The 24,492-nt window shown below is 38.8% G+C and overlaps 1 protein-coding gene across 3 annotated transcripts; it reads left to right on the top strand.

Moving 5' to 3' along the window:
* Positions 1–38: 38 nt before the first annotated feature.
* On the top strand, positions 39–19,315 carry shoc2 (SHOC2 leucine rich repeat scaffold protein). 3 transcript variants are annotated; one of them, XM_046408135.1, is made up of 9 exons: positions 39–181; positions 7,640–8,719; positions 9,005–9,142; positions 9,279–9,409; positions 10,172–10,360; positions 11,375–11,497; positions 12,276–12,413; positions 12,945–13,062; positions 14,432–19,315. In XM_046408135.1, the coding sequence occupies exons 2-9, from the start codon at positions 8,017–8,019 to the stop codon at positions 14,638–14,640; spliced, it is 1,749 nt and encodes a 582-aa protein (XP_046264091.1). In that variant the 5' UTR covers positions 39–181; positions 7,640–8,016; the 3' UTR covers positions 14,641–19,315. The 3 variants fall into 3 exon arrangements, with proteins under 3 accessions (XP_046264091.1, XP_046264080.1, XP_046264102.1); XM_046408124.1 differs by lacking the exon at positions 39–181 and adding an exon at positions 2,065–2,174; XM_046408146.1 differs by lacking the exon at positions 39–181 and adding an exon at positions 2,157–2,304.
* Positions 19,316–24,492: the final 5,177 nt, after the last annotated feature.

Raw genomic sequence — 24,492 nt, forward strand, 5'->3', positions numbered from 1 at the left:
GTTGCTGGGTATTTCTCAGTTGACGATGAACGGTGATTTGACTCCTGACTGCTGCAATAACGACAGACAGTAGGAAACTGAGGAAAATGGCATTCGGGAAAGTTTAGGGTACAAGTTTACTTCGAGCATTGGCATAATTAAATGCATGGCGATAAGATTCAGCGATACAGGAGGGAGCAAGGTACAATTTCAAATTTGGTTTTAGTTAGTTCGTTATCGTATCAGTATATATCAAAAACGGTAAATTCGCAGCACGGTAGAACTTTGAAATAGATCATCATCATCATCATCAGAGCATCCTAAAGGAAAAATAGTGTAGCCTAGTGTGCAGGCCTGTGGTGTATTTGTGAAATTCAACCTACCGTAACCAGTTAAGTTGCAGTATCTTGTTGACGTTTTTATTCTATACGGACTAGAGCTATTTTAACACAATGGTTTTAATGTATATTGATGTTTATCATTAATATATAACACGGTATAATATAATACGTTCAACCTTAATGCAAAGCGACTGAGTTGTTGGGCTAATTTGAGGATTGGGAGTCTTCTAATCATGGCTAGCTAGACGTAACGCCAGCTAGGTTTAGCACATAGCTAACTAATAGGTGCAGCTAAAGTAACGGTACGCTTTCTTTAAAAGAACTACATCTCCAATATGATCACCACTGATAAAAAATACACTACCATGTCTCCCCCTTGTCGAGTATGAACACGTCAAATCAAAAACATTGTTTGTAAAACTGAATCGTTAATATCACCTTTAGCACCAGGAAAAGATTACAGCGGTTGTCAAGCCAACGCTTCCGCAAAATCACGTGACTTTCCTCGTCGTTGTATTACTTTTTCACGCTGACATCTACAGGTGGCTTTTAGAACAACACCACTAAAAATCATGACTATGGTTGATTTTGCCAATGTTCATTTTAATTTAATCAAGAGATTTGCATAATTATTGTAGTAACATGTTTTTAACATGAATGAAGTTAAATGTGTACAACAAATACAGCAGGTAGCCAGTTTGGCAAACAAATTTGCAGTAAGTTTGCTTTCAAAATTCATTCCGTACTTTTTTTGCTGCCATTGTAGTCACCAAATGCATTATTTATTTAATTATTTATTTGCATGCTTACATAGCAACTGAATAGAGTCATACAAAATCTATAATTTCCTGGTGACCAATAATATATAAATTCACATGTTTTCAAGTGCCTTTGTTAATTATATTTATTGCATTATGCAATCAGTCAGTGGTAAAAACTCAAGTACTGTCCCTATATGTACAATTCTGAGGTACTGGAACTTGTCTTGACTGTTTACATTTTATGTTACAGTGTTACAGTTACATTGACATGGGCTGGAGCCTATGCCATCTCACTTCGGGCAAAAGGCGGGGTATACGTTGAAGTGGTCGCCAGTCAGTCGCAGGGCTATAGCATTTTTATACAAAGCATATTATCACATCATAAAATATGATTCATTACTATAGATGTAAGCAATTAAAAATTGCCCCAGTGCGCTAAAAAAGCTGCAACATGAAAATGCTACTTACGTGTTGATGTATCAATAATAACAATCCAAAAATCTAATATACAATAATGCGAGCCTCTGAAAAAGGACTATTTACTTTTATTTTTGATATTTTATGTATATTTTGCTAACAATGTTGATGGACTCAAAAGTATGTTTTGCTTCACAGTGCAAACTTGTGTGTGTAAAAAATCTGACACTAGAAAGCTGTATACACATTCTTTTACTGAAGGAGAAAACATTTACTTATTCACATGTTCTTGATTTTTCAGTGAGGGAGGAGTGGATGTAAGGTTTTAACAAGGGAGCCGAAACCTTTCGTGAAAAGTCATAGAAAACACAAATTCCAAACGGAGCATGTACTAAAACAAGTCTAGAAGCAGGGCTTTAAATACGTACAATGAAGTACTATTATTAGTATCACTATTATGCAAGACTGAAACAAAATAAGTCAGTTACTTGTAAACTATAAATGTAAACGAAGCCAATGTTTCTCCACGAATATTTGATTATATTTCAAAATCTCGTGATAACACTGGTTAGGCGTGTGAATGACGCAGTTTGGTGGCAGGAGAGGGAGGGGAGCAGAGCAGCAGTGTAGGAAAAGAGGAGGAAGCAGCGAGGATGGCGGAGTCACACCTCTGAAGGTAAAACAGTTGAATTATCACATTACCAGTGGACGATTTACCCGCACAGCACGATACGCATCTTCAGAGAGAATACACTCTTTGGTCTCTTGTTACGGCGTGTGTGAAGCTGAAGTGTCATTTTGCGGTGGTGAGTGGGAACGCACTCTTTGTTCAGCTTCGGAATGGCCGCTGTTTTTCAGAGTGTTTTCTTTTTTTCCTCGGCTAATATTCTATACGAGAACGGCGCTTAGATACTGTGTTATGTTAGTCCAATCGTTGTTTTTCTTCAGTGGCCGCTGTGCTGAGATATCAGCTGCCTCCACCAGCTGTTCTCCTCGGGTGCCTGCTACCCGATTGCGCTCAGCTGGTTGCAGCTGAGGTTTCCCCTCGGTCGAACTCACGGTGAACGACGGGTCGGTCCGCGTCCGACAGCCGCTCTGCTCAGGCCTACATACACACAGTTAGCGCTGCTCTAGATAAAGCTAACCGCTGGATGTGAATAAGTCTGACAAGGAAAACGTGCCATACGCAAAGTCTAATACGCCTAGCAATAGACATTTGTTTTATTATCTCTTTCTGGATGTGCTGTTACTCTTCCTTGTTTTACTGAAGATCGCTCGCTAAAATACTGTTAGCGGGGGGGGCGCTAACTTATTCTCTAGCTGACGTTAGCAAGTTAGCAGTCTAGTATAACTGACATTTGCTTAGCTGGGTTTATTTCCTGCCTTGTTGTCAGTCGCTTTATTAAGTTTAGCCAGTGTGTTTTCTGTCATTGAAGACTGGTCGCTAGGGATATGTATTGGAGATATTTCCTCGCAGTCGGTTTCAAGGCTGGCTTGGCTAACATTAGACATTTTCAGCCTACGTGAGTTGGCTAACGACAACTAGTTAGCTGGATGATGTTAGGTTAACACTCACAAGGCAATGTATATGTTAGCAATTACTATTCGCGTCAATCTGTTATTGTCACTGTAGTGATCCTACAGTGGCACCGTCCCTGGTATGTGTTTCCTGAGGTGTTCATATTATGTAAATTAATTAATCTCGAAAAGCGACTTGACTTCTCGACCTGGTACCGTTTTGTCGGTAATCTGTTTCCAAGGATTTGTCATTGGCACACGTTAAATTAGCCATCAAGCTAGCTAGGTCCTGTGGAGCGCTGTGTAGCAACAGTACCTATCTATAGCTCATAACTGCCACCTCACCTCTGTTTTGCTATTTTGTTCCCCAGTATTAAACGGATAACCATTTAAATTGACAGGCTAGATCGTTCCTGCTGTGTAATGTCTCATACTTGGTTGGTGGCATAATGTCATGTAATAACACAGCAGCCGGATCTTAGATTACGTTATTTTTTTAATCCGACTGTGTAATGCATTTTGTCATATAATAGCACATTTGTTTTACACATGTGTTGTATTATACCTAATTAGCTTTCATTGATGCATTTCCTGTTAAATCCAAAACGCATTGTAATGCATAAACACAATCATGGTAAAGTATACAGCTCTGCTTGGGCCTAAATGCACTGGCATTATCAGATGGACCCAAGATAGCCCTAATGGAAACTGAATTAATGTAATTTCTATGTGGGTTGCAAGTGCCTTAAAGTCCAGCAGATGTTGTGTTAGTACTGATTGACATACATTAGCTTTTCTCCAAAGCTGTGTGAGTTGAACCGTATTTATATCTACTTTTAATGAGCAGTTTTCTGATCAAAACACATTTAGATGTAAGGTCACCAAGTGATTCTGCTGTGCACAATCAATGGGGTTGTTTGTCTCAGCATATATGCCTTCATTTATACCCAAACTGTTAGCTCTGTCCAATCATTACATTTATGCGCAATAAGTAGGAACTTGTCAGGGGTGGAAAAGTAACTCAATATCATGAACCTCATGCTACTGTGGTTTTCTAACACAGCTGTCTTCTTTTCCCCCCTCTGGAGTCAGAGAATCTTTGGTCATCTGAATATTAAATTGCTGTGCCGTTTGGCAGAAAACTCTGAATGCATTTGAAAGATGCAGCTTAGAGTATGCCTACTTTGGTATGGTTAATATTTTGTTTACATGACCTTGGTAAACAATGATAAAGAGTTCTTGCATGGGCAACCAAGGTTGTGTTCTTTGTCAAAAATTTCAGTATTGATATAATTTTCATAAATGCCTTTACAAACATTAAAAAAAATCAGCTACAATATGAACTTGCTCAGTTGGATGTTATTTTTTTCCTGTAATCTAATTCTGTATTTTATTAAGTTTGAGCAGAACATGTTAAATCTTTAAATACAGAGTTAAATCCATACAGATGAAGTTTATATGCAGTTTGTGATGACCAGAACGATGCACCAGTGCAGGGACATGGAGAGTACAACCATAAAAGGAAGTGGCTTGCACAGTTTGGTTTAGATGACCCTAGCAATAGGGCTGGCCTGGCTCTTCTCATTTTATGTTATTAATTATTTTGTACACAGGTATGCCCTTTACAGCCAATGCTAGATTTTCGACCTCTTATTTATGACAGGCTGAAAGAGCAATGGATACCTTTTTTATTTACAGAACACATTGTCAAGCATTCTATCATGTAAGGGAGGGCTGCTATTGAACCAACATTTCTTTTACCCAAAAGGTCATATGACCTGTTGTTGTGGGGGCTTCATGCTTTGAAGGCCACTTCTAAAGATTACTCTCAGCAGTCCTAACCTTTTCAATTAGCTCTGATCCTGAACCAAACCAGGAGAGCTTTACACAGTTACAGGGGTACAACAGCAACAGAGACTAAACAGAGACAGTCCACCAGAGAGACATTCTGGCTTAGTTTGTCACGTAAAGATTCAAAGGGCTGTGTCTTTCATCTGGATGTTTTTGACCTAAATATTCAATGTGGTTGTTGCGTTAAAGACTTCATAGGGGGTTGCCTGAATGCACATTTAGGTGCAGCTGTAGGCTTACAGTAATGTCAATACCCGCTGGGCCATGTTTGTTTAGTAGGAGCAAGTTGGTGTGAGGTTATGCTTAGTACATGCAACAGATTTGCTTGGGCTGGCACAGCACACTCAATACCACATAACTCATGCTACTGACAACCCGCCAAACCTGTTGAAGTGTTCCATTTGTCTCGTGTAAAGAAGAATAAATGTCAGGGTATTAAGGTTCCTTCTTTATTTTTATTTTTTTCTGCGTAATGTGACATACATTGCACACTAAGCCCACAGTAGGCCCACCTTAAAATTAATTTAAATGATGGTTTATTTGAATATATTTGTAATATTTCATTTATTATCTTGTAGTTGTATGGAAATTATCTGTTGAGAGAGTGTTTGGATTTGTTGGGGCAGGACGACCTGGACAGGCTCTTTTCCAGCAATTAAAATATTAATTAAATAGCAATTAAATATTTTCAACTAACAGCAGTTCTTCAGAGGAGTTTTCACCTGCAAAATGTTCCTGAAACGGGTGCAAAATGAGTATATTACAGACAATGCATCTCTACATCATGGCTACACCAGGGCACCAGACTAATATTTCCACTGACAAACTCAGCAGGTCAAACCAACACATGGTTAAGTTGCACTTTATCCAGACATAAGACTGAATGAATGAAATCCTAATGGCTTTGTCATTACTATTGATAAAAATCACGAATTTATCCTGAAACTAGCCAGCTTCTCGGGATGTGCAAGAGTATGCAAGTACTCAATTTGGACATCGGTATTCGTCCAACATACATAGTACTCACTGTTTTTCTATAATAAATATTAATGTTAATCTACCCTGTTTTTGTGGGTGGGACACAATGGTGTAACTGTCAACTGTGAATATCTGCACAGATCTCAGTGATACTCGATCCTCAGTAATGATTTAATGTGACTACTAGAATAAGGAAATTGCTGAAATCATCCCTGCCAGCTGCCCAAGTTGTAACTACAAAAATGGGTGGATGGGCATTATTCATTAAAGGTAAAGAATTCATATGTTGATTATAAAAACTTTCATACAAATGTCAAATGGGATAAGATAATGAAGTGATGGCATTTTGTAGCCAGAAGGTCAAAGATCAACTTCACTGTGACATTATAATAAACACTTTTCTGGCCCTTATTCAATTCCATAAGTCAGGAACAGAATGGAGATTGTGGCCATGTTTCATAATTTTTCAAACACTGAATTAGTGACACTAATCTTGGGTGCTAGTGTTGAAATTGGTCTGATTGCATCTTGTGAGCTTCCAAGTTTAAGATGCTCTGTATCTGTCAATACATAAATGAGTTTGCACAGACATGGATGTAAACTTGGCAGATGCATGGGGGCATACAAGTGCAAGGTGGTAATTCTAGTTTTACCCACTGTCTGCACTCTATTTCTCTCTCTTGTTTTTGTCATGGTACAAATTGATGGTGCAACTTAGCAACATACCTGTTAAACGATTGGCTGTTTGTGTATGCCTCGATGGACGCTCCATTATCAAAGGATATGATTATGGATAGAATGATTATCAGTCTGGTATTCAACATTTTTTCAGTATCTCTCAGTATTTTCCCCCGCTATGTTTATCAAATTAATTACTGTTAAAATTCAAGGTTTTGGGTGTGTCTATACTACTCTGTGGTCTTACTCATCCTTTTAACCTTATTGGTTACACACCACAGATAATACCCTGTCAACACTGGATAACTTGAATCTGTAAAGTAACTAATAACTAAAGGTATCAAATAAATTTAGTGAACTGAAAAAATAAATGTTTGTGACAGACACAAACTAGCAGAAAGTTGAAATACGCAGCTAAAATTGACATACTCAAAGTAACTGATTAGTAATTACCGCTGTGGACCCTGGAAAAAAAAAATACACATGGGTTGATCGGTCGATATGCTTATGAACCATGTTGTGTTCGTCACTGACTTTTCTTATGATTTAAATTTAATGCATTTGAGTTAAACTGTCAAACTTTCTATCAAACAAAAATCAAAAATAAATATATGATGGGAGGTGTTTATTTACTTATTTGTTTATTTATTTGTGGCAGGAGACCAGAAATAAATGAAAGTATGGGAAACAAAACAATGAAACAAATCAACACAATAATGCAGTATAGCATTTTCCCAATTTCCTCTTCATTTACCCATTCTCGTTATTGTGGAAGCATAGTCTGATCACTGTTCACACAGTATATAGTACTGTAAATTCTGATGGAGTGTTTTCTTTAAGTAGGAAACAAAAGTTGTGGATGCAGGAGGGCAGAAAATCCAGAAGAAAATGTTTCTGTTCCTGGTGTTCCATTGAAATAGATTTTATTTCTCTTTGTAAATTGGCAGAAAACACAAAGGAGCCTCAGGAATTTATTATTATTGTCTGAAATTATAGTGACAAAATGCACTTAGGCTGCCCACTCAATAGTTGAAATTCAAAAAGATGGCAATGTTTGTAAAGTGTTAAAATTAAATTCTAACAGTGACTGAAATATATTTTTCTTTTCCCCAACAGCAAATCTTTGAGGGATTAAAAAAACCTTGATGACCGTTGCAGCCTGAAAGAACTTCTATCCGAAGGTCCTGGGATTGTATGCAGTTCAGATACTTAAGTATGTGGCCCATGGGTGCCACAATCCAGCTACTTCAAAGGATTTTTTCTCCCATGGCATTTTAACAAAGGAACAAAGTATCAAAAGCATCCAAAAAAAAAACAAAAAAACTTTGGATCACAAGGCCTTTATTTGAGGGATAATCATAAATGTGTGGGCCTGCACAGGGATGTTTTCTTTAACAGCCTTCTTGGCTGTCTGTGTCCCTTTTTTTCCAAATAAGTAACCTGACAAGAGAGACTCCCATGAGCAACTCTGCAGGAGGCCCGATAACGTCGACATGAGTAGTACTTTAGGCAAAGAAAAAGATTCTAAAGAAAAGGACCCCAAAGGTGGTCCAGTGGGGAAAGAAAGGGAAAAGGAAGCCAAGGCTCTGGCTGGCTTAGTCAAGGATAGTGGCAAAGAAACGAAGACCAAAGGGAAAGATGCCAAAGAAGGAAAGAAGGACACCAGCAGCTCAACACCAGGTGTTGCCTTCTCTGTTGACAATACGATAAAGCGGCCTAACCCGGCACCAGGTACGCGCAAGAAATCCAGTAATGCTGAGGTGATCAAAGAGCTTAACAAATGCCGGGAGGAGAATTCAATGAGACTAGATCTATCTAAACGGTCCATTCACATGCTCCCCACCTCCATTAAGGAGTTGACGCAGCTGGCTGAACTCTACTTATACAGTAACAAGCTGCAGAGCCTGCCGGCTGAGTTGTGTTGTCTGTCAGGCCTGGTCACTTTGGCCCTGAGCGAGAACTCCCTGACCAGTTTGCCTGACTCCCTGGACTCCCTTAAGAAGCTTCGTATGCTCGACCTCCGGCACAACAAGCTGCGAGAGATACCGGCTGTGGTCTACCGGCTAACATCTCTGACCACGCTGTACCTGCGCTTCAACCGCATCACAACCGTGGAGAAGGACATCCGAAACCTGTCCAAGCTCACTATGCTCAGCATTCGTGAGAACAAGATTAAACAGCTGCCCGCAGAGATAGGTGAGAACTATATGTAAAGACAGAACAGCTCCTTGAAACACAGGCAAGGCAAGTCAACAGTTTAGCATAGCGGCTAAGAAAAATCAGTTAATTATGGGAGGCAGTTGACTGCCTTTTTTTTAATTTACATACAGAGTGCAGGACATCTTTTGCTCATAATGTATTTTACATATCATAATCTGTTCTTATGATTCTGATTCTTTAAAGAGGAAGTGAAATAAATAAGTGATTGTCTTCATCTTGGAATTAGATAAATATCTGAATTTGCTGTGCATCTTTCTGCAGGGGAGCTATGCAACCTCATAACTCTGGATGTCGCCCATAACCAGTTGGAGCACCTGCCAAAGGAGATTGGGAATTGCACACAGATAACCAACCTCGACTTGCAGCACAATGAGCTCTTGGACCTCCCAGAGACTATAGGTAATTTAAGTGTATTTTCGGACTCAAAAGCAAGATTATATATATGCTTTTTGTTTTATTTTATCACTCTGTGACTCCAACAAGATTTGATAAATGTGTAAGTTCACTTTAAAGCCATTTTTCTTTGTTGTTGTAGGAAATCTGGCAAGCATAAATCGCTTAGGTCTGAGATACAACAGGTTGTCAGCCATCCCCAGATCATTAGCCAAATGTCGAGAACTGGAGGAGCTAAACCTTGAGAACAACAACATTTCAGTGCTGCCAGAGGTAAGTGAACCAAAAGTATAATGTAATCTCAAATATAATTGCTACATAATAACATGTAATGATATTAATCATTAGTTGCAAAATTAATCATTTCCTCTAAACAACAAATTCATGTTGGAGCCTTGATCAGTTAAATTATAGTGTGTGTCTGAGGCCACTTGGGGCATCCAGAGAAACTATCACAGCCAATTATGATATAGTCTGTTGTATCTCACACTTTGTTTTTGCCTAGTGCCAGCACTGCAGAAAGGTCTGGCTGAACCCATTGTTATTCAGAGAGAAAAAAACTATCTGGCTTGTTCGTATTTATTTAAAGCAGTCACAGTCGTCTTGGGGAGCACAAAGTCCAGGAGGCAGCGACAGTGCTCTTTCAAAATAGTGTTAGGGGGAACTTGTTTGGTTGAACATTTGCATGAGGGAAGGTAAAGGTGAGGCCAGGCATTTAAGTGGGTAAAATTAAATTAAAGAAGTAAATTTAAGTGAGTTCTCTGCAAAAGAACCAAGCAGCCCTGCCTTATTGCATAATACAAATCTTTATCAATACTTGCTGGTTTCAGCATGTAGGATGCTAGCTTGGATGTTGTGTTTTCATATAGCAACAGGACTTTGAAAGGTAAAACATAGGTAGTGTTAAAAGGGAGATTGAAATAGTCGATGCAGGTTTACACAAACAAAATACTTTGTGTGGGTTAGGCCAGTAGTGAGAGAATCCTGTCCTGATCTTATGGGTTGTGTCTTATGTTTGTGTCTGTGCTTCATCAGGGCCTACTGTCAAGTTTGGTCAACCTGACCAGTCTAACACTGGCAAGGAACTGCTTCCAGTCATACCCTGTGGGTGGACCATCCCAGTTCTCCACAATCTACTCCCTCAACATGGAGCACAACCGCATCAACAAGATACCCTTTGGTATCTTCTCCAGGGCCAAAGTGTTAAGCAAGCTTAACATGAAGGTATACATATGCATGAAATTAGTAAAAGAAATTAGTACAATTCTTCAGTCAACTGTTTCTTAAATTTCTAAAACAATGCAGAAATTATGAACAAAAAATCTTAACTTTCTTTCACCTGCTGTATATTGTTTTTTTCAAAGTCAGTTGTTATCATACGATATTAAAGACAATTTTGACTTGCTGTGGTAAGAAAAGCACAGGTGTTGCTAATGCTGACTTTGGTACATTGAATAGTCCCACTGAGCCAGCATGCCAGTACCAGGATCCTGAAACTGAAGCAACCAAATGGAATTTAGTTAGGAAAAAACATGATTCTCTCACATGAGTGAGAAACTTTAAACCTTGGAGGAAACATACATTGAGAGAAATGCAAACCTGAGGAGCTAAAGCCATTGTGCTGAATGTTTTCAGCATTTTCTTGGCTGGTCTACATGTGTAATTAATAACTGAGCTGGTACTGTAAAGGTGGATGTATTTGTGCACTTTAACAGAACAAAGTGCAATGATGCATCTTTCATTATTTTAAAGAAGCTCAGATGCATGAGATGCATACTTTTTGAGAGATATTCTTGAAGGCAGTTTGCAAATCTGTCATAATGAGAAGAAGTAGTGCAGGAAATGATGTAATAATAAAATACTGCCTTTTCATACAGTACCCAGTATTTCCTGGTATATTAAACACCATTTGCATGATTTAGTTCAACACTGCAGAGTGGAACTGAGTTGAAAATACGACTGTTTGCTGATATATAGCTCAACCATTGCTGAGAACTAAGGCTTTGTGAACAGCACCTCTTGTTTAAGTTTGTATGAGCTTTAAAGCCCTCAACTTCTAACTGTGTTCAAACTGGAAGTAGTTTGGATTTAAATCTCCACTGGAAACATTTCATCCTGGCACCAGGTAACATAGCTGGCATAATTCTCTGGTCTCCTTTTCCTTGTGGACAGTGTTGTCCTTGTCTTGACCCTCTGTCACTTATTTTGCTAGTAAAGGAATGTCATTGTTTTCTCCAGGACAACCAGTTAACATCTCTGCCATTGGACTTTGGCACATGGACTAGCATGGTTGAGCTAAACTTGGCCACCAATCAGCTGACAAAGATTCCGGAGGATGTCTGTGGTTTAGTCTCTCTAGAGGTGAGTGAGAATTAAACTTTCCAGTGCAGTATCCAGGGAGTTTACTGAAGAAGTAGAAATTCTCATTACATGACTCTGGTAATTTTTGCAACCAGTAATTAGGAATAGTGTTGGAGCCATTTTGCTCAAACAGCACGACCCTCATCTTATGAGTGGATCTTTGAGGCTAATGACTGGTGTAATAAACATAGATAGCTTAAGTACCACTGCACACACGGATTTCCTCAAAACTATAGTGATCTAAGTTCTGGTTGAAGATAGGGCTCTGCAAAAATGGATGAAAAGTATGACAGACTTGTCATACTGTGCCCTTGTCAAGTTGTCTTAAATAATAAAATGATAATAATAATAATACAGCAGCATACTGTATATGTGCAGTGTGAGTTTTTCATTCCTTTCATTTTTAAAAAATGTTCATACTTTTACTTTCGGGTTTCAACAGTGATAAAAATATTTAATTCTGTCTTAGGAGTGTTTTATTGTAAATGTCATGATGTCAGACTGTCACTTCAGATCTGTTTCTAATTTGCAGCAATACCACATTTTTCCCTGACCGCGTGCATCGCTTATTCTAAAATGTTTCCACACTGCTAACATTGCTCCCCCTCCTGCCTGCTCTGCTCAGCTGACAAAAACATCACGGTGCCGTAAAGTGGTATTGGGTGCAATTCAATCAGAGTAGATTTACGCACACAGTATCAGACCGATTCCTGATGTTGGCATCACTATTGGCTCATTCGCTAAAATACGATTGTGAAAAACTTTATTTTCTTAACAGGTTTTGATATTGTCCAATAATCTTCTCAAGAAGTTACCACATGGTATTGGGAATTTGAGAAAGCTACGGGAGCTCGACTTGGAGGAGAACAAGTTGGAATGTCTGCCTAATGAAATTGCTTATCTTAAAGAGCTACAGGTAAGTTCCGTAGAAATGCACCTCACTCCATTATACTTGAGGCTCTTTGTTCTCATTCATGTCTCTAATTTTGCTTTAAATAAAGGTGAATTTCTGCATGAAAAGAAAAGGCCAGTAATAAGAACCAGGGAATCTGAGTGAATATGCCAATTCAGAACAATTAAACCATCCAGGTTATCCAATCCCATTTTTGTGGGTTTAAAGATACTCAAACTGATGTAGTATCTTTAAATCAAGTACAAATGAGAGCCTAATCCTAATCATTATGTACAAATCATTTTAGCTTGAAGTAATTGGTTACTGTACATGCACAGCTGGTCTCTGTGAGATATGGACACCTGGATGTAACTGGCTGATAAATGCTTTGATTGTGTTGACAGTCAGAGGCATATGTATATTTCCACAGTATGTTTGTTAACTTAATTTAAGTTTCTTTGTTATAATTATTCTGTGTGACTGGTAGATGCAGTTCTCATTCCATCAAAACCTTCAGAGCACATTTTAAAATTCCCGTGCTTCCTCTCTCGTTAGAAATTGGTGTTGACGAATAATCAGCTGACTACGTTACCCAGAGGCATCGGCCACCTCACCAACCTGACTCATCTTGGTTTGGGGGAGAACCTGCTGCAGCACCTTCCAGAGGAGATTGGTGAGTAGATCAGTAACATGCTCAGTTCAACTGTACGTGGCTCGAAAAATGTTAGTTTGCTACTGCAAGGGCAGTGTCCTGGAGTGGTGGAGTTGCCAATGTAGAGTCGAGTTAAATGGTTGCTGTCTGTCAAGGAGATGAGAGGAAATCTTTCTTTTTATTGTCTGAAAGCACAGTCTTGACCTTTGACACACAATTCTGCCAAAACTGATTCACACTTTGCACAAAAACAATAATAATAACCATTCTTGCTTTCAAAAACTCAATATTTTATATGTAAAACTGAAATACTTCCAGTCAGTTCTCTCACTTAGTGTCAGACCTGCATATTGTATATTTATATACATGGAAGTTGTTGTTGGCTAACCTTCAGTATGTATCATCATTTATTTTTTATTTGTGCAATCAACATTATTTTAAGAGTTGATACTGATTTTACTTTTGAAATGTAAAGTTTAATATTGTTATCTTGATAAAAGCTAAACTCGTTTGGATTTAAGAGCTTAGCAGTCCAGTGTGTCCCACCTCTGACCCTTCCTCCAAGCGATTGGTCCAGTAGCTAGGCTGGTTACTGCTGAGGTTAAGAGTTAAGCCAGAGATAAAAATGGGTGAAGGAAGAAGGTAAAGCTGGGTGTATTTTTAGAGCAGTCCAGAATTGAATTAAACCTATGGCTTGGAGGTGTTTAGGTTTCCATTTAGAAACAATACCATTTTCATTTTTACTATGATTGGATGAAATTTATAAACATCATTGTTAATAGTTTGCCATTTACTAGAAAAGTGTCCTTAACTTTAGTGAGATGCACCAGAGCCTTGAGAAAGTCTTAAGAGTCATAATCAACCCTTCAGAGTCTTCAGTGACTTCCCCTAAACTGGTGCTGTTGTTTAACTTTTTTTTACAGTTATCCACACAACAGTACATATGGTGGACTTTGAGTTAAATGACCATTACATACCATTCTATAAGCAAAGATACCAAACATTCTTTTACCTTGTTTTTCTTTGATGTGATAGTACATTGAATACTGTTCGGTCTGATGGTCGGATAAAAGTGAGACTTGGGGAAATCACCATTGGTGTTACAAATTGTGATGGCTTTTACACATCTTTTTTGACATTTCTGAGTCTAAAGGCTAAATCATAAAAAAAAAATAGTACAGTAATCAGTAATCGCTATATGTTTGTGGCAAGCCTGATTATTAGGATTCAGGGATGTGCAAGTGTACCATGATCTGTTTAACAACAAAATTATCTGTGTCCATACCCATACCTGGAATGGGTGAGTCTTAAACCAGATATGGGTGTGGCTAATCAAGAGTTTCCTGAGAAAGTGGCTCATTTCTGACTGTTTCGTGGCATCTGTTCTCAGGTACACTGGAAAACTTGGAGGAACTGTATCTCAACGACAACCCCAACCTGCACAGCCTCCCCTTCGAGCTGGCCCTCTGCAGCAAGCTGTCCATCATGAGCATCGAGAACTGTCCCCTCAGCCATCTGCCGCCCCAGATTGTCGCGGGAGGCCCCTCCTTCATCATCCAGTTCCTCAAGATGCAGGGACCATACCGTGCCATGGTCTGAGCCAAGAGCAGCTCAATCCCAGGCCTACTTAACTCCAAACCCTCCACTTGCTCTGCGCCCCCTTGCCTGCCCGCCCCCATTATGTGTATCATACACTGTAAAGAAAGCAGACTTGCCACAATCAGTGTCGGGGGCAGACACAAGGAGGACGAAGAAGAGAGAATTTTCTTTCACCCTTCTTGGGCAGAAACAAGGCAAATCTGTGGAGACTTGACTTCTTTGTTACTCCAGAGTTTATCACGGTCATTTTAGGACCCCAGCCAACCCCGCTCATCTTTCATTCCAAATCATACAAGAGGAAAATAATTCCCTTTGCCAAAACTGAAGATATATAACGTTATATATATTGAGTAACTGTGAGCTATGTGGCAAGTCTTTTAACCATATAAACCATGCTCCCATTGCCAATGTATTTACAGTAATTACAAGCATCTATTATGTGAGCAAGGATACAATTGTATGCAAAAACCACAAAAAAATAACTTTGGAACTTCACATTTACTGCTGCTGCCGTACTTGGTCATCTTGTTTTATTTTCATTTGATATGCTTCTGTATTTTTTTACACCATCTTCAAACATCATAACTTATGTTAACTGCTTCTTGACCATAGAGAACAAAGCTCTAATCACAGCGTGTTTATAATTCCTTTTTTTGTATTTTTTTTAACCTTTTTTACGTTTCCTTTTAAACTGTGCCTATGTTTAGAGTGATCCAGTGGTTCATTTCTAAACACAACAATTGTCCATGAGAATACAAAGATATAAATTATTTCAATATTTTTTTTTTATTACTGCTGTTTTTACTTCAGTTTTTTTTTCCTTTTTTTGGTGTTCCTTTTGCTGTTGCATTAATCTGTCAAAGTGAGTGATATCAGTTGTAAAACAGGGTGATTGGAGATCTTTTAACAAACAAATAGCAGCAGTAGTTGTTGAACATTAAGCTAGTAATGTATACATATGAAAAATGCCAATCATATGTGCTTGGACAACAAAAGCAAGTTGGACTTTTCTCCAAAACGGGTGGTGCTGTGACCCCCCCCCCCCCGTCTTTAATGCTTTTGTGTGACAAAAAGGTATTGAAAAAGTCAAACATGCGTCGGTGATGGGATAAATGATAGGAGATGTTTTTATACATGTATACAAATCCTGGTTGTTGCCTTGAGTGCAATTTTTAGTTATGTTTACTTATTTGATATTCTCTTCAGTGTTGGGCTGCGTAGCTGTCATTCAGTTGATCATTGACCAACATATCAGGTGATTTTAAAGAGACATTTTCTGGCTCTCTGGAGCAACTGATGAGTGTATCAGAGCTTCAAAAATGGTTTGCTAATAAAAGATTGACAGGTAACTCTTCCTTTTTTTAGTCAAATTTTCCTTTTCTTCTTTTCTTTTTTTCTTTTAACAGGGTCTCTTAAGAATCTTAGTGACGTGGTGGAAATGTTCAGTTGATTTAGATTTGTAATTTAATTTTTTTTTCATCGTTTTTTTGTGTCCCACACTGTCCCAGCAATGCTGCTGCTCTTACGCACTTTTTGAACACACATTGGCATCCTCTATATTAAGAAAAAACACACAGTAGCCTCTCATTGGTTCTTTTGAATGGGGGCATTTTGTTTCATAAAGAAGTATTTTATCTGTTAAACAAATGGTTTATCATGTAGATTTGTATCAATTAAATATAAATGTTGAGTTTAGTAGGCTCAGAATATACTCAGAACTTTCTTTTGGGGAAGTTTTATCCTGTCGATCTTAAAAGGAAGTTGCTCTCTTGAACTGTAAAAGGGTCTGTGGGGCTTTGAGATGTTCAAGGTTCCCATATCCTGCTTTCTCCATTGCAAGTGAAATGGCTTACTGCAGTTCAGATCGGGATTGTTTATTTTAAATCAATTTGCATTGAGTGTTCTCTTTATTTTTTTTTCTAAATGATGAACCATGTATTCAATTAGTATTATTTCAAGTGACTGTACATTAAAAATCCCAACAAAAGGTAATCAAACCAAACTTTTTTTTTCTTTTTTGAAAATGTTCTGCATCCCAGCTCTATATTCAATCACGAATCTGTTTTGTGTTGACATATGTGGGTCTGCTTTTTTTTCTTTTTTTTTTTTGCATCAACTTGGTGTGTTTTTAGTGGGCTGTGGTTTGGCTTCCTACAGGGGGAAAGCCTGAGTGATGACCACAGCTCACCTCGGGGTGGGGCAGGGTCAGGGGAATGATGTACCGCTGCTTCTAATTTACCAGCAGAACCTGTTGCTGCTTATCGTGGACTGAAATATATGCTGTATGAGACGGGTGGGCGAGGGGCGGGCAGGCAGGTGGCGGGAAACGATCCACTCCCAACACTGATACAGACTTCAATCGAAAACCTGACGAGGGACAAATCCACTGACCTTTTCGATTTGACGTCAGGCCCCGTGGTTTTCTCACAGATCAAATCGTTTGGACAGAACGATGAGACGACACAACAAGGTGCATATTTGAGCTTAAACGCAGTTACAGTACAAGACTGTCAAAAAAAGACAAAAAAAATTGTAAAAAGGGCTTTCTGTGTTCTCGCTCAACAACACACCGGAGGCATTGCATTCCTGGGTTTTATATAAAAGCTTTGGAAGTTTCTTTTTTTGTGTATTTACTTTTAGCTGTAAACAATTGTGTGAAAAATGCCTTCAACGAGTACTCAAAAGTGAGATGTGCATTAGGTATGCAGCAAGAGTGCTGTGACCCATTTTTACATTCAGTCTCTCTGTTTTTACTTTTTCATGTGCCATTTTGCAAGTTTGAGAATGCCTGTGTATGAAGACGCAGAGGATGGTGGGAGATGGGACAGAAACTGGCCTAATCGACCGGAGAGCATTTATCAGATCCTGGAATGTAGTTTTATTGTGAGGTGGAGAGCACAGACTGACCCATTCAGTCACAGGTGTGACTGGGTGGATCAAAAGTTACCACGATTTATTGCATACTGGTGCATCCACAATAATTGGAGTATAAGTGGTGATTATTTTTCTATTGTGTGTGATTTTAGGCCGTGGAGAGCATCGCAGAATCAAAGTCATTTCGCTCCTTTTGCTCTGTTTTTTTTCTGGATCATACAACTTGTCTTTTTCTTGCCTGATGATTTTGTACAGGAAAGAAGCATGTTGAACGCAGATTTGACATGACTTGTCTGGGTCAGGATCGGGCGTTTTTGCATAGAGGACTTCGACTTAGTGGCTATTTGATGTATCTGCAAATGCTCCCTTTTTGTATATTGCAAAAGATATCAAAGCATTGTGTGGCAATGCTTATCCTACTTAATCTACATTGACAAGCAGCCTTAATGGTCTTTTTTTCTGTGTTTGTTTGGCTATTCCTTGTGTCTATGGCCACTGACTGTACTTGATGACAAGCAACTGGTCGTTACAATGTAAATTTGGGTCTAGTTTCTTTCAGTCTTATTTTTCCTTTTAATCTGTACAGTAATCTGACATTACAGTAGACTCAGTATTACAAAATCTGTAATGTGATGAGAGTTTTACAAAAAAGACGAGTGCAATGGAAGATGATGCCATTATGCTACCAAGTGGATGTTCATTAGCCTGCGTCTCACTTGTCTTTGGCATTAAAGGGGAATTCCACCAAAAACTGGCTTGCATTTTTATTCTACAGAGACAGGGTTCTTCATACAAATTGCGAAGATTTTTTTTTTTTTTTTTTGCCATTTGTTCAGGTTGGAGTCATGAGATTGATGTAAATGTAAATAGACCTGAGATTGTTGAATCTTTAACAAACAAACTTTTTGTAACCACATCCTGACCAACAGTTGGCTTTATCGTACAGAAAGGAATAATGATGTTCGTTTCAAAAATAAAAAGACAAACACAATTTGCACCTTTTCAGTTCAGTTTGATGTCGTCAGATCAGTTCTTCATCTTGAGAGCACATAACTGCATAATTTTTTAATTTTTTTTTTTAAGTCCTTTTTGGTGGAATGGCCCTTTAATGTTAAGCTGCCAGCTCTTTCTCTTACCAGAAACCCCCCCCAACACACACACACACACACACACACACACACACAGCATCACCACACATTTACTTGACTGCCTTATGTGCACCAAGCGAAACCTTTAAGATCATTTGATTTGATCGGATCAACACTGACAGACAGTCACTGTTCTTTTCTTTTGTTAACGTCAGTAAAGGGATCTGGGTCCACAGACTGAGCAGATGTTGAAAGCCAAGTTTTTGGGTCAGTTGTCTCTTGACTGGATGGGAAGATGCAGACCTGACTACCTCTATGTGAGTCTTCAATGCTGACCACAGTGACCAAGATCCAGATCTGAGGTATTTCTACCTTTGTACATACAAAGCCGCGTCTTGGCAGCAGGAACTCGGATTTGGACCAGCAATTCAACAATGATTTGTTTTATTAAGCATCCTTCTGTTGTTTTATTTTGGTTCCACACCTTTACTAAGTATTATTTGGCAAATGAAAAAGAGGAAATACACTGTTGTGTGCTTGGTTGTAAATGATAAAACATAATCAATGCCGCCCCATTGTAAGACAGTTACCCTGAAATCAACTAGTTGCAGAGTGCAACTTTGCAAATGAGTGAAAATGACCATGTTTGGTGATGTTCTGTATGTACATACATCTTTTTAACTGTAATAAACCGATAAATATTTACAAATTTATCAAGTGTTGCATATGTATGTTTCAGTTTCATGAACACCAGAAACGGAGCATGGTGAGGTGATGAGAAAAGCTGCCCGAAACAGTTTATGCTCAACAGGTTTTGTGTTCAAGTCGGTCAAGTGCCTTTCATCTCTCGTCATAAAGAGAAGTTGCTGTTTTTGTTTTTTGTTTTTTGTTTTTTTTCCCCCTATCTCAGCACACACAGGTTCACAGGAAACCTTCATGTCTTGAGAGATTTAAAATTAATAAAATAATATAAAATTTTAGCATGCAGTTTCAACCAAATTTTGCTTCATACGGATTTGCCTTTTGGATTCTTCCTTTTGAGTTCATACTCGACATTCGTTGACAGCATGAAAAACTCAGGCCTTTGTTAAAAAACCTTTGTCATAATACAGAGAACAGATTCAGCTTAGCTTCCCGTCCAAACATTTCCATCACAGAAAAAAATCTATATAAAAAACAGAAGAGGCAAATGTACAATGACTTGCAGTTACTTCACTGTTACTTCAAAATTTCAAAGATACATGAAGTGCAGTGCTGAAAAATTAAGATTTTCATCTTAATGCGATGCACAAATTGCTCTTGTTCTTCCCTACGGCTGAAATGTTGTTGTTTTCCTCTCTGGTTACAAAAACATCAATCAGAGAATAAACTTGCAAACAGTACTGAGAATCGTATGTAGAAGTAAAAATGTCTGTTCCCATTGTATATCCATTTCTCACATAGAAATATACAACTTTGCCCTTTCACAGTCAGTCAGTAATCCTTTTATATATCAACTATTCAATACAGAATATGGAAAGAACGATGGAATGAAGAGCAGTCGGCCACACAAGTATGAATAAAATAAATATTTTTATATTTGTTCCTGTGCTCCTAACTCAGTGGCCTAAGCGCTCTGCTCCAAAGCAGCACCGCCCCCTGCTGGTGAATTCAAGTCTTAATTGTAATGAAGGTTAGAGCTGCCTGTGTTTCTCTGTCGTACTTAAAGCATTACAGTCTCGCCATGGAGTCCAGTGATTATTATTACGGTACATCCATCTGAAAGTCAGTTCTGTCAGACAAATGAAGCGAGTCTATCGTGTGATCGAGTTTCACTGAAACGTGCGGAGTTGCGGATCAATTTCCCTTGTTCGTCCTCGCCTTTCTGGCCAAATGGGCTCTTACCTCAAACAATAAATGCGGGTAGTTGAAAATTGGAAACCCTGACCGCACTCACTTCCAGTTCCTCGTCCACTATGTTCTCATGGCTTCTGTAAACATATTTTTTCCCCGACGGGGCCGTCCTCCTGAAACGCGGAGGCTCTGGCAGGAGACGACAGGTGTCACTGTATCCTTGCGCTTCGTCTGCACCCTCATGCATCAACAGGCAACGACAAAATGCTGTTTACCCAAAACAATCAGTCAATGGAGTTTACTTTATCCAGTCTGGACAGACGGGATTATCGGGCTGATGTGAACTGTGTGTGTACGCAGCGTCTCACAGGTGGGCCCTTTGAATAGTCACTCACTTCAAAGTAAAAGCCTCTCGCATACTCCTCATACAGCCTACTGAATGGTTCACGAGCTCAAATTGCAATTATCGTTGGTTCGAATGAATATCAAATAATCCATTAGGCTTGTTATGTAAGTTATCATTTTTGAGAGTCCACGTCTTCTTCGTGTCCTGCTTAGTATGAACAGGGGTCAGTTGACACGCGTCCATTACCGCATTACCGCATGGACAGGTGTGAGTGACGTCACTCAGCCTAGTCACGCTCAGCCAACAAGCCGCACTCACACTGGGTGGTAATCTTCTTTTATTATTAATATTTTTTTTAAGCCAATCTCTAGTTGTTTTGTTGTAATGTATTAAAATAGAGGTAACACTTTATTTTACTTGTTTCCTGGACAAATTCAATTCTTCAACATATCTCAGCGCTTATTGTATTTAAATTGGATTAAACCACATATGAAAATATATTGTTTATTAACTTTTACTGACATATTATTAACAATAACAAACACACACAAACTATATCTATGTCATTTATGAATTGTTTACATTTTTTCAATACTAGTTATTATATGTCAGTGCTGCCTTGCTAATAATGTACTAACTCACAAGCAACTAACTTCTCATAGACTGCCATACCCAAATTTGTCAGCTCAGTAATCTCAAACCATCATTTTTACTTCCTTGTGGTCACTGGCATCTCCATTGTTTTTGCACGAGTTTCTCAGCTGAAACAGTTCTGTTTTTGGATAAACCAAAGGCTTTTATAGCATCCATCAGTGGCTCCTCTTTTATTTTTTCCATTCACAACATCTTAAGATCAAGGTTTTCCAAGAAACTGCATCCCCTGTGAGATCATCTGCTTCTAAAGATGGAACTGGAAAATGACTTTTATGTTTTTAGCAGGTCAAGGTAGTTGAGGTCAGTGGATAAAGTTCCCTCATCAGTCCTGACTCCTCATGGAAACACTGCTGTCCGGTATCTTGATTGACTGTCACATTCATAGCTCATGTAGTCTAAGCTTCCTCCATCATTCTCATGCTGCAGCTCAGTTTTTTTTTGCATAATCTGATTCATGAATGACACAGAAACAGATTTCTTATCCTAGGTACCCTCAGGTAGGCCTGCATCTTCAGCTGCTGTTATCAAAACCCTCTAATGTCAAAGAAACCGCTGCACTAAACCTGACGCCCAGATGCTACACCATCATATTACTGTGACAATAATCTGATATGAACAAACAATTTCATGACTGCATCTGTGTTTATTCATAAGACAACAGTGCCATCATGAGCTATGGCTTCTATCCAGTATTGTGTGAGTACTGTATAAATAAAAAGCTTGGATAATTTGTGTATTTTTGTTTTGTTTTGCTTTTTTTTCTTTGCTTTTTGCATTTTTGACATTAACATTGTTAAAAACAAATAGTTTAATCAAGGCTAGACATATAAAAAAAACATATAATGCATGTTGTGAACAGCTTGCATAAATAAAACAGAGTCAACATCATGATGAAACTAGAGGACACTCTGATCCTGTGCGCACTGAGCCTGAGTCATGTCCTGAACGTGACCACATCCAGCAAAGACTGAGGACCAAGAGTGTACTGCATGTCCTCCCACAGTTCCTCAGGAATTTTCTCCATCAAGTAGCCTTTAATGAAAGATTTAAATGTGCCCGAAGACAAGCAATGCATTACATTGTGTGACTGTGAGTCAGAGCCTTTGTCGTCGTAATAAGTTCCAGGAAGACTGCGTGGTTTGAAAAAATGGTGAATCCCCTGAAGGATGATATTTGAAGAAATGGGTTTTTTTGTTGTTGTTGTTGTTGATTTCATAGCAAGATGCAAAATAACCGTGAGTGTACGTTTCCCATAAATGATTAAAAAAAAAAATACTGATTGGGTAATTTGGCTTTGTGGCTGAGACTAATGTTAGCTGTGCAGCTATTAAACTCTTTTGTTCATAAAAACTCTCATCAACCATGATCCAGTTATCAACTAATTAAAAATGTTAATAAGATTATCTTCAGAAGTTAACAGGCTCAAAATGTTGCATGTCTGCCATCACCAACCACACCTTATTCATGTGGCGACAGTAAACAAAATAGAGCTTGTTTTTCGGGGACATGGCGTACGGTTGACAGGTATATTTAAACAGCACTGGCCAAATGCGTGTCAGGTAGGGTTAAATATTTGCCTTGTTACAATTGTTAGACTGAATTCAACAAATACAGATCAGATGATGATTCCTCAGCTGTTTGTGCAAAGAGAAGACAGGTGTTGGTTAACAAAATGTATTTGTAATGATCAAATATTTTATCATCTCATGTGGTTTATATGGTTTTAAGGCCATTGAATGACAAAATACAAACACAAGGAAGCTCCAAGAGTCTCCATAAAGAGGTTGTATGTTTTAGACTTAGACCTCAGTGGTGAGCATGAATAATAGGCTGCATCTGCCTGTGTCACTGCTCCCAGGTCATATCTGTACACACCAAAGTACCTTTTCAGATGTTTGGTTTGGACAAATCCTCACCAAATACAGGTCTGCAAACCAGCCTGAGGTCTGTTCCTGACCAGGTTTGGGAAATCTCTCTTGTGCCGCCCTTGAGGTGTAGAAGGTGGTTAAATAAATTGAGTTTGGACAAAGTACTAAAACGCCACTGTTGATATCCATGTAGTGTGGCCATGGCTGCTGCTTAGCAACGAGACTACCAGCTGCACTGCAAAAAATGTCTTTCCCGACTGGACCTGTGCTTTAATCTTTATATATTGTCAGTTTTTAAGTATGTTAAACAGTTTTTTTATTGTTTCCAGATCAGTGTCCGGACTGTTGTAGTGTTAGAGAAAAAAAATTAAAGGTACTACACCTACATGTATTAGTCACTTTGTATTGTCAATGAATTTTGCTATTCACCATGTGACTGGGACAGGACAAAAAAAAAAAAAACCATCAGTTGGAGTGTCTGTGTGACAGGAATCGTAGTAACAATAGCTCAGTTTTGATATACAGATAAATAAAAGCGAGGGCAAGGGACTTCTTGTGTTCTGTCATGGGACTGGGACGGGACAGGAGTGTCTCTGTGGGACTGGTGTCACCCTCTATGCAAGCTCCTAGCTGGCGAATAAAATACGCTTGAGTTCACCAATTTGTCCAGAAACTGGCTAGCTTGCAAATAACTTTAACCTTGCACATGCTTCACATACTTCTAATGTTAGCCATTTTAACAATAATACCAACCACAACCTTAGAAATGATCACATTACTGAACAGTGACAATGAACAAAATCTTAGCAATTACTGCAAAGCAATCTATTACCAGGAGTCATGTCAGAGAACATCCTGGCTGCACAAGTAAACTCAACAGGCAACAACAACAAGGAGTTTAATCTAATACTTTGTCCATGTTTTGGGCCCATTTGTAACATGTTATTTTATTCAACTGACCCTGCATGTATCCTCGCCTATGCATTTCCATAGATAGAATGAATATTTTCTTTTCCTGGCTCGCGATAATTCATTTCTGCGCCCTCTCCACCCCTGCTGTAATTCCTTCACTTGGTTACAGGCTTGCAGCTGATGTTATTGTCTGTGGTGTCACATGTCAGTCGGTGTTGACAGTCCGTGGACGCACAGTGACCCGGTGAGCTGTGACACTTTTTGCAGCGTGCGGGCT

Source organism: Scatophagus argus, chromosome 2 (genome assembly GCF_020382885.2).
Source record: "Scatophagus argus isolate fScaArg1 chromosome 2, fScaArg1.pri, whole genome shotgun sequence".
Taxonomy (NCBI): domain Eukaryota; kingdom Metazoa; phylum Chordata; class Actinopteri; family Scatophagidae; genus Scatophagus; species Scatophagus argus.

Excerpts from the sequence above, each read along its gene's own strand:
- shoc2 (XM_046408135.1), top strand. The coding sequence starts at position 8,017 with ATGAGTAGTACTTTAGGCAAAGAAAAAGATTCTAAAGAAAAGGACCCC. Across the intron at positions 9,410-10,171 it reads ACATTTCAGTGCTGCCAGAG|GGCCTACTGTCAAGTTTGGT; the intron begins GTAAGTGAACCA and ends GTGCTTCATCAG. Across the intron at positions 13,063-14,431 it reads GCACCTTCCAGAGGAGATTG|GTACACTGGAAAACTTGGAG; the intron begins GTGAGTAGATCA and ends ATCTGTTCTCAG.